The 14,899-nt window shown below is 43.3% G+C and overlaps 1 protein-coding gene across 1 annotated transcript; it reads right to left on the bottom strand.

Annotated features, from left to right (window-relative positions):
- Positions 1-1,616: 1,616 nt before the first annotated feature.
- Positions 1,617-9,600, bottom strand: LOC147621274 (ubiquitin-conjugating enzyme E2 variant 1C-like). Its single transcript, XM_086823975.1, has 4 exons — positions 9,443-9,600; positions 8,527-8,666; positions 8,256-8,381; positions 1,617-2,046 (listed from the first exon to the last, which is right to left on the bottom strand). The coding sequence occupies exons 1-4, from the start codon at positions 9,468-9,470 to the stop codon at positions 1,897-1,899; spliced, it is 444 nt and encodes a 147-aa protein (XP_086680101.1). The 5' UTR covers positions 9,471-9,600; the 3' UTR covers positions 1,617-1,896.
- Positions 9,601-14,899: the final 5,299 nt, after the last annotated feature.

Here is a 14,899-nt window from a genome sequence, read left to right as displayed (position 1 = left end):
TCAATCATTCACCACTTAAACGACAGAGTGACTGGTCACAGCAAGAAAAGTATAACAAGAAAAAGCCACCGATGGTATAGACTAGAATAGATTATTAGTAGAAGATCCAATCATATTTTGTATGAAGGCGCAGTGATTATAATATTAGAAGTAGCATGTCATAACGGAGATGTCCCTAGAAGCTGTACCACCCCGATAACTATCAAATAGGAGTTGTCGTCTAGCGCCAAAGGATCTGTTAATTTTTTGCTCTTATGGAACTTTGATCTGTTAGAACTCATTGAACTTAGGCCTTATGATGTTCACATGATATTAGAATAGTCATTTGCAGTTCTTAGGTGTTAATGTACTGATCTAATTAGAGAACCAATGATCAAGGAGAGTAAGAGAAGCGGTAGTCAAGGTGCTCATGGGGGAGGCCATATAATGCCAGTCACCCAAGTCCCAATGCAGACGGATTAGGAGGCAATTCTCCCATTGCCAAATATCCTAATCTGCTACCTCCAGTGGGGAGTGGTCAATGTGCCACTCCTGCCCAAGGAAGCCTACTATTATAACTTGTAAACACTGGAGGGAGCCCGGCTGAGTAAGACTCCTGTATAAGGCAGTACTGCCAAGCAAGTCAATCAGGGTCCACCACTGTGGGCGGCAGCCAAATCTAGCTGTGTACACTCAAAATTTCTCCCGACATCAAGCTCATAACACCTCTTGCAAAGGCACCAAGCAACACTTCAGCAATAATTTTGACGTGTGTCGACACAATTTCTTGTCATGGAGAGAAGCACGACCCTGAAACTATGGGTTGGAACAATGCCTGTCTGCAAAATTAACAGTCAAGCTTGAATTGCTTAAGACTCTCATCCTACAACATGAAATATACGCATATCCGACCAAAAGAGGACCTCTAGGATCACCCTGTTGTCCTTCAAAGACCAATATTTCATCACAATTTTAAATGCTACAAATTTCAATTGCTTCACTATGACTTCATATCCTTGCTTACTTGATACACAAAACATTTAAAGCTTATGCAAAACCCCACACTAATATAGTAATATAATAATCTTTTAAAAAACATTTAGTACCTAGATAGCAAGTAGTAATGGAGCTTTGGAACATAAAGAAGAATGACATTTCAAAATGCAGATTCCCTTTGAGACAATGCTCTTGTACGGCTATCTTGAGTTTCTGCTTTAGAGTGTGCGACACTACGAGGGGGCAAGAGGCAAAGAGTCGGACACACATGCAACTTAGAAGGGTGGCTTGAATGAACCAATGCTGATGGTGATGTGCAGACGTTGACCATATATGGCGTAGCCCTTGTCCCGGTATAATCATTGATTTGGCAGCTGTACAGCAGAATCCTGCACGACAAGAAGTTTGACAGCAAACCCAATGTCCCTTTCCTCTCTAGTGCACAACTTTCTGCTAGAACGATGAGCCAAAAAAAAGCAACATATTCCATAAGAATAAACATGTTCATTAGATGGTAAGACAACTCAAAACAAAAAAAGCAATCCTTGGCCAGTTTCTCTTTAGGATAGCTTGAATCATGGTTCCACTTCTGAGTGTGGAGACCATGTCACACACATGACACAACAAAGAAAAGCACGATATTCAAAAGCATCTACTGATACATTGGAAGAGAAAGCTCTCTTCCTTGCTCTAAACAATGGTACACTTTTATAACCCTTTCTTTACACTGAAGCACCTTATGCATGATCATGGCTGTAAAATATCGGATGATGGAAATCAGAATTCAGAGTTCTGAAGCCAACAAATTGCATTAGCTTCAACATTGACTTTGAAATCTCATCAAACCCCGTTTTCGGTAGCTGCTAAGCCAAACAACAAAGACTTCTCCACAGTCTTAGGCCATGCAAGGGGTGAGCAGCATCAAATGCTGTGGAACGTACTCCCTTCAGGAGGCTGTGGCAGCTTTCTGTTGTGAGAGGTACCCATCTCTCGTTTCAACTCTGTCAAGATCTTTTCCATGTTATACTCTCTTCGCCAATTTGCAAGTAATGAGAAATGCCTTGGTTCAACCTGTCCAAAAAGATAGAAAAGGGAACAACAGAGAAAGGTCAATACCCACAGCTGCAAAGAGAGCTATATTCTGTGAGGTTCTAAGACAACTCCACAAGCTTAACAAAAAGACCACATCCAGGCCTTGAGAACAGACAACAACAGTCATGCTGACATGTTTCCCGTCATCGTGTGTCCTTGAAACTTTGCTTATGCCTTGCACACAACTAAAAACATGTGGATCCATTCATTAGTACATACAAAATCTAGACCACAAGAAAAAGCATTTCAAATTATGGAGAAATGGATCTATTCATACGCAATCTAGACCATCAAAAAAACCATCTCAATTAAGGACAAATGGACCCATTGCAGACAAAGTCACAGTTTAGTCACTAAAGATGTTGACCCATCATAAGATGCATGTAGACATTTGGCTAGGGCTAATATGGTAGAGAAGCACAAAGTGAAATGAGCCCTATACAGAAGGAGCAATGACTTGAGTTGGGTATTTGCACCAGACAAACAATGCAACTCCCCTCATGAATGCAAGCTCACTCAACTACCTAGCACCCAAGCTGCTTCCTGGTAATAACCCTACTTGCCTCCGGGAGACACGACCTTGCTGCTGCAATCAGCAGCCTATGCCAGTGAGGGGGTTTGTGCAACTGACTCTGGCCTCATGCATGCAAGCACATACTAATTAAGCAATTGCCAGAACTTGACGTTATTTAGAATGAGAAAGTGATCAGTCTCTTATCACCAAGCACACACTTAGATTCCATGTACACTGAGATTGGGAACAGCAAATAGGTCAAGACTTGGTACATATACCAACAGAAAAATCAGGTTATCTGCTAACTTAATGCAATGAGGGTTTACTCACAAAGCTTCAAACCATCAATTCCATCATGCATGGCATAGACTTTGTGCTATAAAATCCTCACTCCATCATCAGCACAGGCAGACTCAGCCATGATCAAGCCTGTCCCAATCTACATGCAATGTACCACATGCGCGTGCACATCGTCTGACTGCAAAAGGTATAAATTGTAACCTTTTGATGTTGGAGAAGCATGAATAAAGCTATCCACAAACTATCGGTACCAGTCATTAAAAAAAGCTTCATAACTGCACAGTGCACAGTCACTCAGTGATCATTAAAAGAAACAATATTCCCACATGAGCGCGCACATCATCTGACTGTAAAAGGTATAAATTGCAACCTTTTGATGTTCGAGAAGCATGAATAAAGCTATCCACAAACTAGCAGTACTAGTCATTAAAAAAAGCTTCATAACTGCACAATGCATGGTCACTCAGTGATCGTTAAAAGAAACAATATTCCCCCAGCGCATAGCGTTTCAGAAATGTTTTCATACGTGCCCTTTTTTTTTATGTTTCATAAAACAAAGGGGGAATAAAATGCTTATTTTTTTTGCCTGGTACATGCAAAAATGTTGTTTTTTGGCATGCCAACATCAACATAGGTCCACAATGGGTGCAAATTACCTTTCCTTAACAATTAAGACTAAGAAATGCATTTCAGGGTAAAGAACATTTCGTGCTGTTTCGTATTGTATAAGATACATTTCTATGCAACCATGCCCCTGCCATGTGCATGCACATGGACATGCCTAATTCAAGGCTAATTCTCATAGGCAGCAGATAAACATCTAGATTAGGGCTCTAGCATGGGTCCAAGTGTGCACAAAAGACAGCCAGGGGGGCTTAGATCCAGACGGCCAGATTTATGAAGGCTTAAGAAGCAGGTAGGCAGCATATATACACATGGGATTTGTCCTCTTGCCGACTGTTGGTCGGCCAGCTTCTTGGGCATATTTTGGGCCTATAAAAGGCTAGGCCATGATTCATTCTCAGCATCTCACTCCCACTTGGGGATCAGGTCATGGATAGGACCCTTGATGTCTAGAGTAGGTCTACAGTCTCCTTTTGGAAGGCCAGAGGCCACAGACTTTTGAACAAGACTACTACTTGATATAATTAAAACACAACTATATATTGTCAAAATACGCAGCGGAGATGATGACCAGATCTGGGAACACAAGAGCAAAACGCAGTGCAGAAAATCACAGCACAAGAGATAGAGTGGTAGAGGCGTGTAACTCTGCTCTATATACACAAGAAGATCCCGGGGATGATACAAAATGGAATGGGGGCCATGGGGCCATTTTATATGGCCCCAAATACCCAGTCGGCCTGTGCTAAAGGCAGCCAACTGGCCCTGAACCTCCACGACCACCAAATACCCACAGTTGGCCAGCTGTCCTGAGTCGGCTGTACAGATATGAGGTCGGGTTTTTGAAGGTACAGTCGGCCAGCACAAAGACCCTCCTGCCAACACAGGGAAGCCACCCAAGCCATAGAAAAAATAGGAAAAATGGGTGAAATATACGGAGAGTGGGGAAAAATGAGAAAGTTTCCTCTGACTGACGAACACAAGAACTACCAACATCAGTATTGGAGAGTTCCTACCATCTACTGGCAAGCTATCCACCACCTGGTCCCAGAAAGCCTGCACCTGCAGCGTATCCACACTTAAGTGGCCATTACCAAACTGCCACTCATCACAAACCTGAGGACCTCGGAGAGAGAGTGCTGAAAGCTTGTAAACTCCATTCTCCACTCCGCCTTCCCAAACTACCTGGCTTGTTGCTTTGTCCCGGAGAGCAACAAAGTGCTCATCAAACTCCACCCATACGCCAATCTTGCAAACCTGATGCACTGACAACAACAGATGAAAACCAAGTGACGGAACATACAACACCTAGGAGGAATGCTTCCCCCCTCTGCCATCGAGAACTATCTCCATCCTGCCCTCACTGTGAACTGGGATAGTGGATGTATCCCCAGTAAAAATGTGACCAAAAAACCTACAAAGATCCTATAAACCGAAACAGGAAGGAGTCATGTGCCTGGAAGCACCACTATCTAGAATCCACTCCCGAGTATCCGTTGCGGAGAGTCCTCCAATCTCCTCCCTGCCTGAAGAAAATGAAACATCGGTGTCCACCACCTCCAGGTGCACAAAAGCCGGAGTCTTCATGATTGCTGCTGAGGAATCTTCACCCTTCTCGGTCTTCTGCTTGGGACACTGCCTCCAATAGTGGCCTCTCGCCACAATCATTACAGGTCCCCTATGCCTTTAGTTTCTCGCGGTCAGTAACGAACTTCTTCTCAGAAGACTTCTCTGACGAAGCCTTCCCTTTGCCCGTGTTACGGCCTTTCAACCGTTGGCCAGTTAAGGCCTCCGAACCTCCACCCTGAGGAGGGTTCGTGAATCATTCCTCCTGGTCCAAGACCATGGACACAAGCTCCTCCCACGTGATGGTGCTGAGCCTGCCACTAGTAATCAAAGACGAGTAAAATGCTGAGTACTGAGAAGGCAAGTGTGACAGCAACATTATGGCCACATCCTCTGCCGATATCTCCTTCCCAGCTTGAAGAACTTCCTGCTGAAGAGCCTGCAACTTGTTAATATGCTCCCGCATCGTCAACGACTTTGCAGGGCTCATAACCCGCATCTGTACTTCCAAGGAAATCCTCTTCATGGGCGATACCCTATTGTAAAGAGAGGCCAAATGCTGCCATATACCTCTGGCCAGCGTCATATGCTTTACATAATTGATTACCTGCGGTGTGCAGTTGAGAAAGATAAACGAACGGATCCTGGCGTTGACACGATCCCACATCTGTGCCTGTGCTCCCGGTCCTTTCGGATCGACTGTAACTCCCCTTCCTCTACTTCCGGTCGTGGAACCCCAACGACGAAATCAACGAGGTCGTAAGACTCCATAACAGATTCCATCATAACCTTCCATATGCCGTAATTGCTCCCGTCCAACTGACGGTCCACCGAGAACGTGGAGAGTGTCGGGATCTTCACATGCCTCTCGGCCATCTCAAATAGATCTACCATTGCGGGGATGTACTTTGAAAAGGGTGGGAGGGTGGGAACAAAGAAGAACTAACACTTGCAAGTGGGCTGTCCAGCAAATCAGCCCGCCGTCCTCTTGCTTCTCCTCTTCCCGAAAAGTCCACCAATCAGCAACACTACAGTCCCCCTCTTGCTCACACAAATCCCAAGAACTATCTAGAGCCTAGGCTCTGATACCATGTCAAAATACGCAACGGAGATGATGACCAGATCTGGGAACACGAGCAAAACGCAGTGCAGAAAATCACAGCACAAGAGATAAAGTGGTAGAGGCGTGTAACTCTACTCTATATACACAAGAAGATCCCGGGGATGATACAAAATGGAATGGGGGCCATGGGGCCATTTTATATGGCCCCAAATACCCAGTCGGCCTATGCTAAAGGCAGCCGACTGGCCCTGAACCTCCATGACCACCAAATACCCACAGTCGGCCAACTGTCCTGAGTCGGCTTGAACAGATATGAGGTCGGGTTCTTGAAGGTACAGTCGGCCAGCACAAAGGCCCTCTTGCCAACACAGGCAAGCCACCCAAGCCATAGAAAAAATAGGAAAAATGGGGGAAAAATACGGAGAGTGGAGAAAAATGAGAAAACACCTAATAAGGGCGGGCACACCCACAACAGAGGCCCTGGTGTATAAAAATAGACAAGAGATGACTTCTAACATATCTCTCTCCCCTCTCTTTGTTAGTGACTTGCATCAAGAGTTCCTATGCGGTACTTAGGCCTGAAAGATTCAGAGAAGACTCCAGCGCTTCCACATGTCATAATGGTATCAGAGCTTCAGGCTCACCAAGGCTAAGTGCTCAAAGTGTCCAAGGAAGGTGCACAAATCCAAGGAAAATATGTGTTAAGACCCCCCAAAATCTGGTTGGTGTCAAGCAAGACCCAAGGCAAGGGTTTCATGGAAAGTCGGCAGTCATTTGGGGCTGCCAAGGAAGGCCTTTATGGAGCAACTCCGAGGGGTGAAGCCAAGGGTGCCAAGATCAACTTCGAGAAGAATGAACATTGTTGTGTTCCAAGGACAGGGCAAAGAAGGCAAGGGAACAAAGTGGAACAGACACACAAATCTCTACACTAGATCTGGAGTAGATTCATAGACATGGCAAGGTTTTCAATGAAAAGATTGCCAGGATGGAACGATGACAGATTTGGGTGTACAGAAGGAGACAGGGATGATGACAATCATCCAAGGTCAAAAGTGTCATCAAGATTAGCAAGAAAGGAAGTCACGTGCATGCACACGAACATGCCTTATCAAAGGCTAATTCTGATAAGCAGCAGATATACATCTAGATTAGGGTAAAGCACACAGAAGACAACTAGGAGGGCGTACATCCAGTTGGCCAGATATATGAAGGCTTATGGAGCAGGTCGGCTGCATATATACACATATGGGATTTTGAGCATATTTTGAGCCAATAAAAGGCTAGGCCATGATTCATTCTCAGCATCTCACTCCCACTTGAGGATCAAGTCATGGATAGGACCCTTGAGGTCTAGAATAGGTCTATAGTCTCCTTTTGGAAGGCCAAACTTTTGTATAAGACTACTATAAAATATACCAAAAACATAGCTATCTCTCTCTATCTGTCTTTGTTGGTGATTTGGATCAAGAGTTTTTATGCAATACTTAGGGCTGAAAGAAGACCCCCAAAGCTTCCACATGTCAAACCCAGCATGGAACAACAAAACCCCGTTTCAAAACGGGCGTGTTGGAAGGGGAGGAAGAGGAGAAACCAGGGGAAGAAGTTGGGGGGGAGGGGGGGGTGTTGAGGGGAGGTGGGGAACATATTGTAACCAGCCATGGATGGAGAAACAAAATAGTGGGAATAGGTAACAGAAATGAAGTCCAAAACTGTAAATCTGTATTATGCAAATAGGAATAAGGCGTTCCACTGTCTACAAGACAATTCCCCCTATCTGTGTCAACATCTCTTCTTCGGAATAGAAGAACATATCATGTGCTTATTACAATGTGCATTGTACTAAGCTACATGTAAAACAACCTCTGTAGAATACAAGAACGTATCATGTGCTTATTACAATGCACATGATATACTCTTCAGAATAGGAGAACGTATCATGTGATTATTACAATGTACATTGTACTAAGCTACATGTAAAACAACCTCTGTAGAAATAGAATGGACATCTAAAATAATGTGATCATAGATTAACCTAGATAGGGAAAGAGGTAGATTGCAACACTGCACATCTGTCACATACAAGAAGAAACACAACGAAACTTGTAAAGAGCCTGTTATTACCACTCCAGTGTCTTGGTTTACGCAGGTCATGTTGATTCTTGAATAGAATTTAACAGTTGGAGGCTTGTCTGGGTAGTCTTTATCACAGAACAACTTCAGCTGATATATCCGTCCTTCATGTACAGACTGCACAAGAAGTAAAACCATCAGAATGCATGGCATATACCAATCATAGGCCAACCAACCATTTGCACATAGCACAAGACAACAACTGATCCTGTTTCATGAATTGATTAGACAGGCTAGCGTTTAAGGTGAAAGTTTGACTTACATTGTGAGGCCCAATGATGGTGCCCGTCCAAGACCGCATGAAGATATCATCACTGTCGTCCATTCCATAGCTGACAGTCCCGTCCCCAATCCCTTTCTCCCCCCTTTCCAGCTCCTCCAGCAGTCTAAAATTCCTGGGAACTGCACAGGAACTTTAACAAACAGACCAAAACTGCATAGGAACTTTTACAAACAGACCAAAACTGCCAGGAATTCAAGAATTCCTAACAAAAAGTTACTCCATTTCAGCTAAGCAGTTACTCGCACTAAAATCTGATGACAGGGAGGGTTTGCGAGGGGGGTGTGCAGATTGCATAGGCAGTCTCATGGTTGGATGGACCCGGCATCCTATAACTCAGGGATTGATCATTCATTTTGCTAGCCCTATGGGTAACAGATCATAAACCGTTTTTGGCTAATCTATAAAAGCAAAAGCTCACAAATTCGTTCAACGGTTGGCGGATGGCTGAAACCACTTGTCAAGTGGATAAAGCGGAAATCACATTCCTGCTAGAAAAAATAAACAAGAGATCACATTCTTATGGTTCCTTTCTGTCCACAGTTACCATCGTTTATGGACTGGTTAACTTAATCAGCTGTATTGAGAACTAAAACCTCTAAAAGTGACTTGGAGTGAAACCAGTTAACTCGTAGACAGGAAAACACAAACTGAAGGTTCCTTTTGGCTCAAATATTAGCTCTAACATGCCACCCAAGGGAAGATCGTAGACAGGAAAACACAAACTGAAGGTTCCTTTGGCTCAAATATTAGCTCTAACATGCCATAAGACAGAAATCAGTAGTTCTTGCAGCTTAAACTGAGATCTTCTCTACTGAGGCCATCCAGGAAAAACTGATCTGTTTAGCTTGGCATGTTCTGCTCCTTCCAGACGACAAGAAGATGCACGGAGACTTACCTACAACAGAAGCTCCGGCCGTCGCCATTGTTGGATTGCTGCTTGCTGAAGACGATGATGGTGATGAGGCTAAAGAAGATGGGATGCTGTCGCCCCTCTACGGGCTCGCACGCGCGCCCGCCCGCCTCGAGAAGCGGCCTGGTCCAAAGAATGTTAGAACAGTAAGGGTTCTCTCCTTTTTAAGAACTCTTTCACACATGTCCGGACGAATGAAAACCTGGGCCTTTTTGCCCAAGCACTCTTTATTAAATTTATTAAAGAGACCTCTCCACGTGGACAAACGAGAGGGAAAAAGGGACCAAGGAGAAAGGATAAATTTTTGAATTTTTTGGAGTTTACCATCGGGTTCACGCTTGGTAGAAGGAAATATTTTTATTGTTGTGCATGTAAGAATTAATGCTGATTGCTATTTATTCTCTCTGTCTTAATCGCTAGGTTTGCACACGCGTGTTGGTTTCATTGTGTGTGTGCGCGCGCCAAGGGAGGAAGAAAGAGGGGGGTTATGAGCCACAGGCTAATCGTACAATTGGAAGCCTTAATTTGGAATTATAGCTGGTTTACTATAGAGGATGCAGTGCCAAAAAAAAAAAACTAACCATGTAGATGCAACCCTAATTATGTAGATAGAACCCTAATTGTATGATTTAAGCCCTAACTTATGGATCAGGCACTTGCATGTAGGCAGGCAAGGATGCGCAAGGTGTAGAGGACGTGGTCTGCTGGCTTGGTAAGGTCCACATTGATGGAGTTAGTGATTAGGGAGTCGTAGAAGCCCTGACCAACTTGCAGTGTATGAAGAAGCAGGGAATCATGCTCCAAAATCTTGTAGCCATTCTATAAGTAACCTAGAAAAAAGCTATGCTTTTCGTCCCCTTCTTCTTTTTCTTGATCCTCGTCAACTATGCAGATTTGTTCAACAAACACGATAATTTACCATTAGGTTGTAAGGATTGAGATCAATGGAGGGCAGATAGGAACCTTATTCGACATTGTCGATGGGTAATAACATAAGGCTATACGCAGTGTAATTATAATAAGGCTAGCAAATATATACGCAATGTTATTTAGACATTACATCTGGTATTTATTGAGTAACATAAGGCTAGCAAATAAATACGCAGTGTAATTACTTGACAATAAAATGTTAAGTCTATGTGTGTGTGTGTGTGTGTGTTTTAAGGGGTTTGTGTGCGAGAGTACAAAAGAGACGGTGCTTGTGAAAACTATTTGTGTGTGTAGACTCAAAAGAGTGACATAATATAGGAATAAGTTCAAAGAAAATGTAATATTTTTTTTTGAAAAAAAATGACAATTGTGCTCCAAAAATGAGAAAATAACTTTTTTGATAAATGGTTAAGAAGTTATTAGAGAGTGAGTTTATAGAAGGGAAGAAGAGGCCCAAGTTCCAAGCTATAAGATATGGAGCAAAGGGTGTGAAGAAACATGGGTGGGAAGAGACCAAGGGAGGGTAGTAGAGAATACAAAGAGGGGGCAACTCGAGAGGGCCCAAGGAGCATAGAGATAGAGAGAGAGAGAGAGAGAGAGAGTAGTGTGAATGTGAGATATGAGAGATGAGAGGCTACCTAGAGGAAAACTTGAGACAAGACTGCAGCTCATATATCATTAAACAATTTCAAAAATAGATTTTCCAATGCTTCAAATCATGTGACACGACTTATGAGTCATGAATGAGAGAACATGTTCAAATAAAAAACTAAAAAAAGTGTTTAGGCAATATGTGACTTTTTTATTGAAAGTAAGGCACACTACCATGGTGATGGTGGTGGGGGCAACCTCCATGCCATGTAGGCTTACGCCTTCAAAAATCTTAGCCATAATCCTCTCTCACATATGCTCTCTCACACTCACATGATCCATCTTATATCTCATTGCATCGATTCCACACATCTTGCATCTTGATCCCTCATTTTAAGATTAAAGGAAATGCAAGCCTAACTTTGAAAAATTATTTCATTTATAGATGGTTCTCTCTTTTAACATTTTTGCAAACTATAATTTTTTTGTCTAGCGGTCTAGTGTTGTGAAAGGGCCAAACTTTAAATTTTAACTATAAATAGCCAAAGGTGCCTTCTTTCTCATTTTCACGCGATAGAAACCAAGCACGAGCTCACACTATCTCTTTGCATTCACATGGCTACCCACTTTGATAACTTTTGTGAGTTCCTCTCCACCACCCCGTGGGCGGGCAAGATCGAGCTCTTTGTCATGTTTGCTCGTGAAGTCGACTTTGAAAAGTCGCTCGCCCTTGCATCCCAACATTATGAGACGCAGATTGCATACATGGAGCAATACTTGGCTCCCCACTCCATCTCCTTTCCCCATTGCCCCAATGATCGATGGGTGCCTGTTGAGCTGCTTAAGTACATTCAACAATATGCTTCATCGATATTTGTATCCCCGCAGGAGCTTACTATACCTTCAATAAGCAGGAGGTGAAGAGGTTGGGGAAGGGCAAGGTAAGAACTAGGTTCCTCTCGTGGCTTGCCACTTTTGCGTTCCTCATCAGCGGGGCGATGAGGATTCGGATGAGGAGGTAGAGATGCCTACATTATAGTTGGTAGGGTATTTGAGTGATGACAAGGAAGTGAAGGCAGTAGGAACGAGTGCTGGTGTGGAAGAGCAGCTTGCATCATCAAAGCACTTTCTAGAGGGTGCACAATCTGCAGAGCTGAACAGCCCACTATAGTAGAAGATGCAGGGCCACGAGGAGAGCAAGGTGCTGCCAGAGCTTGAGATCAATCTCTTGAGCACCATTGTGGTGGAAGGTGAAGAATGACCTTGAAAAGGCAGCTGGCTTGAGAATGGATGAATGCTTGGGCATTATATGCACGTGATGTGAGGTGGACCTTGATACGCCCAACATCGGTCCTCACCTAGATAGTGTTATATTATCCCTTGGAGAATCTATCATAGCAGAGACAGTTGCTTTGGTCAAGGAAACTGTGGTTGAGACCGCAGAGCAAGGCCTAGTTCCAAAGGAGGAATTCACAACCTTACAAGACAAGCTAGAGGCTGAAAAGGATACCCTTGCTGTGCTGGAGTGATGGAGGAGACCAAAGCACCTAAAAAGGATGAGGCTAAGTCCTCGATTGACCTCTCCGCTCCCACCAGCACTTTGGCAAAAGAAGACATTGAGCAAGAGGTAATAATCGACCTTTTACAACTTAGAAACATTTGTATAGGAAAATATTTTGATTTTTTCTTTGATTGCAGAGGGTGGTTGAAATTGACGCATTTGCTGGGAGAGGCGGCGGCAGCAGAGACCAGGCCAAGGTCCATGGACATGATGCTGCGTTGGCACACTATCTTGGTCGGCTTCCTGTGGATGGCATCGCCATTATCCACCACAGGGACTACACCCCTCAATCTGCCTTCACTCTCTTCTTTTTGAAAGCCCTCTCTAAGGTGCTCTGTGTAGCCTCTATGGCACAGAGCACCAAATGTATAGTTCTGATTAAAAAATCCCTTGCCTTCGATGTTTTTAGTTCTGAATTTAGGGATAAGCTTCTTGCTTGTATAGGTATAGCCAGAATCGTAGGCATAGAGGATCCTCAAGAAATAGCCTAATCACTCCTTGAGCACACTCTACCCAATAATAAGAGAAGGAAGCTCAATATTGTAAGAAAGCTTTTGTAAAGATGATGTATCACTTCTTTTTATGAATACAATACAGTTTTTGCAAACTTATTTTCATCAAGTATATCATTATTTTTTCTAGTTTGTACCATCAATGTTTTTGTGAATGCATTAGAAATGACCGTGGGAGCCTGGGGGAGCAGTGCCAGAACAGTGCAAATTTTGAGCCTGCACTGCTACTGTAGAGCGTTCTGGCACAGCTTCCCCAGCCCTTTAGGAGCAATTCTGATGCATTGGATGATAAATAATGTATTTTTATACATCATTAAAGGTATTTTTATCTTGTAAATTATTGTTTTTCATAATCAATGTAAACTTCAAATGCATCAGAAATGATTTTGAGTGGTTGGGGAAGTAGTGCCAAAACAGTGCGAATTTTGAGCCTGCATCGCTGTTGTAGAGCCCAAATTCGCATTGTTCTGGCATAGCTTTCCTAGCCCTCCAGGAGCAATTCTGATGCATTGGATGATAAATAATGTATTTTTACACATGATTAAAGGTATTTTATCTTGTAAATTACTGTTTTTTATAATTAATGTACTCAACTTCATATAAATGCATCAGAAATGATCCTAATAAGTGGTTGGGGGAGCAGTGCCATAATAGTGTGAATTTTGAGCCTGCACCGTCGCGCTGTAGAGCCTAAATTCGCATTGTTATGGCGGCATAGCTTCCCCAGTCCTCCACCAAGAGCAATTCTGATGCATTGGATGACAAATGATGTAATTTAACACATGATTAAAGCTGTTTTTATCTTATAAACTATTGTTTCTCACAATTAGTGTACTCAACTTCATTATAAATGCATCAAAAATGATCCTGAGTGGCTAGGGGAGCAGTGCCAGAACAGTGCAAATTTTGAGCCTGCATCGCCGTTGCAGAGCCTAAATTCGCACTGTTCTGGCATAGCTTTCCTAGTCCTCTAGGAGTAATTCTGATGCATTGGATGATAAACACTGTTTCTCACAACAATTAGTGTGCTCAACTTTATTATAAATGCATCAGAAATGATCCTGAGTGGCTAGGGGAGAAAAACTAGAACAGTGCAAATTTTGAGCCTACATCGCTGTTGCAAAGGCCAAATTCGCACTGTTCTGGCACAACTTTCTCAGTCCTCCATGAGCATTTCTGATGCCTTGGGTGTCAAACTAGCACATGATAGACACTCCATGTTAAACAAACATGACATCGAGACATTGTAAGAGAAACTTAAAATTTTAATTATCAGAAGGTTACAAATGAAAGCCAGATAGGCTTGTTACAAAGGGGGTTTGAAACAAACGAGTTGCTTAAAAAAGAAGGTTAACATCTCAGATCTCTAGATCGTGTCTTGCTCGCCTCGAATGCGCCGGCTAGTTGCATGTCCTTGGCAGATATGGTAATCCTCTTTGCATGTATTGCAAGGAGGTTGGTGTCTTCAAAAAGCCCAACAAGGTAAGCTTCGGAGGCTTCTTGCAATGCTTCAAGGGCAATCCCCTGCACACGAAACTCTATTCTATATCGTTGGATAATCTCCTTCACTGTGCGAGCAAAAGGGACTCTTCTTATCAGCAGGCAACTCAGTGTTCCTCTGATAAAACTTGATTTCTTATAGAGCGCTATGCTCTTGGCACATCCTTCTCCTTGGAGCTCTCTGTGTTGTGTTGGTGCTTTGGCAAGGTTGGGACTTCCTCGGCTTGAAGAGCTTGACCTTTCTACGCTTGCGCACACTTACCGGAACCTCCTCTTGGTCTCTCTCATAGTCTGAATCCTCCTCCTCCCGTTACTGTGGTACCTGTGTATCAAGTTTCTCCCGGGTAG

The sequence above is a fragment of the Cibotium barometz genome, chromosome 30 (genome assembly GCF_041138505.1).
Source record: "Cibotium barometz isolate CiBa-2024 chromosome 30, ASM4113850v1, whole genome shotgun sequence".
Lineage (NCBI taxonomy): Eukaryota > Viridiplantae > Streptophyta > Polypodiopsida > Cyatheales > Cibotiaceae > Cibotium > Cibotium barometz.
This window is presented reverse-complemented; position numbering and strand designations above follow the sequence as displayed.

Coding starts and splice junctions, on each gene's coding strand:
- LOC147621274 (XM_086823975.1), bottom strand. CDS start 9,470: ATGGCGACGGCCGGAGCTTCTGTTGTAG. Junction 8,667..9,442: donor GGCCGGAGCTTCTGTTGTAG/GTAAGTCTCCGT, acceptor GTTCCTGTGCAG/TTCCCAGGAATTTTAGACTG. Junction 8,382..8,526: donor CCATCATTGGGCCTCACAAT/GTAAGTCAAACT, acceptor CTTCTTGTGCAG/TCTGTACATGAAGGACGGAT.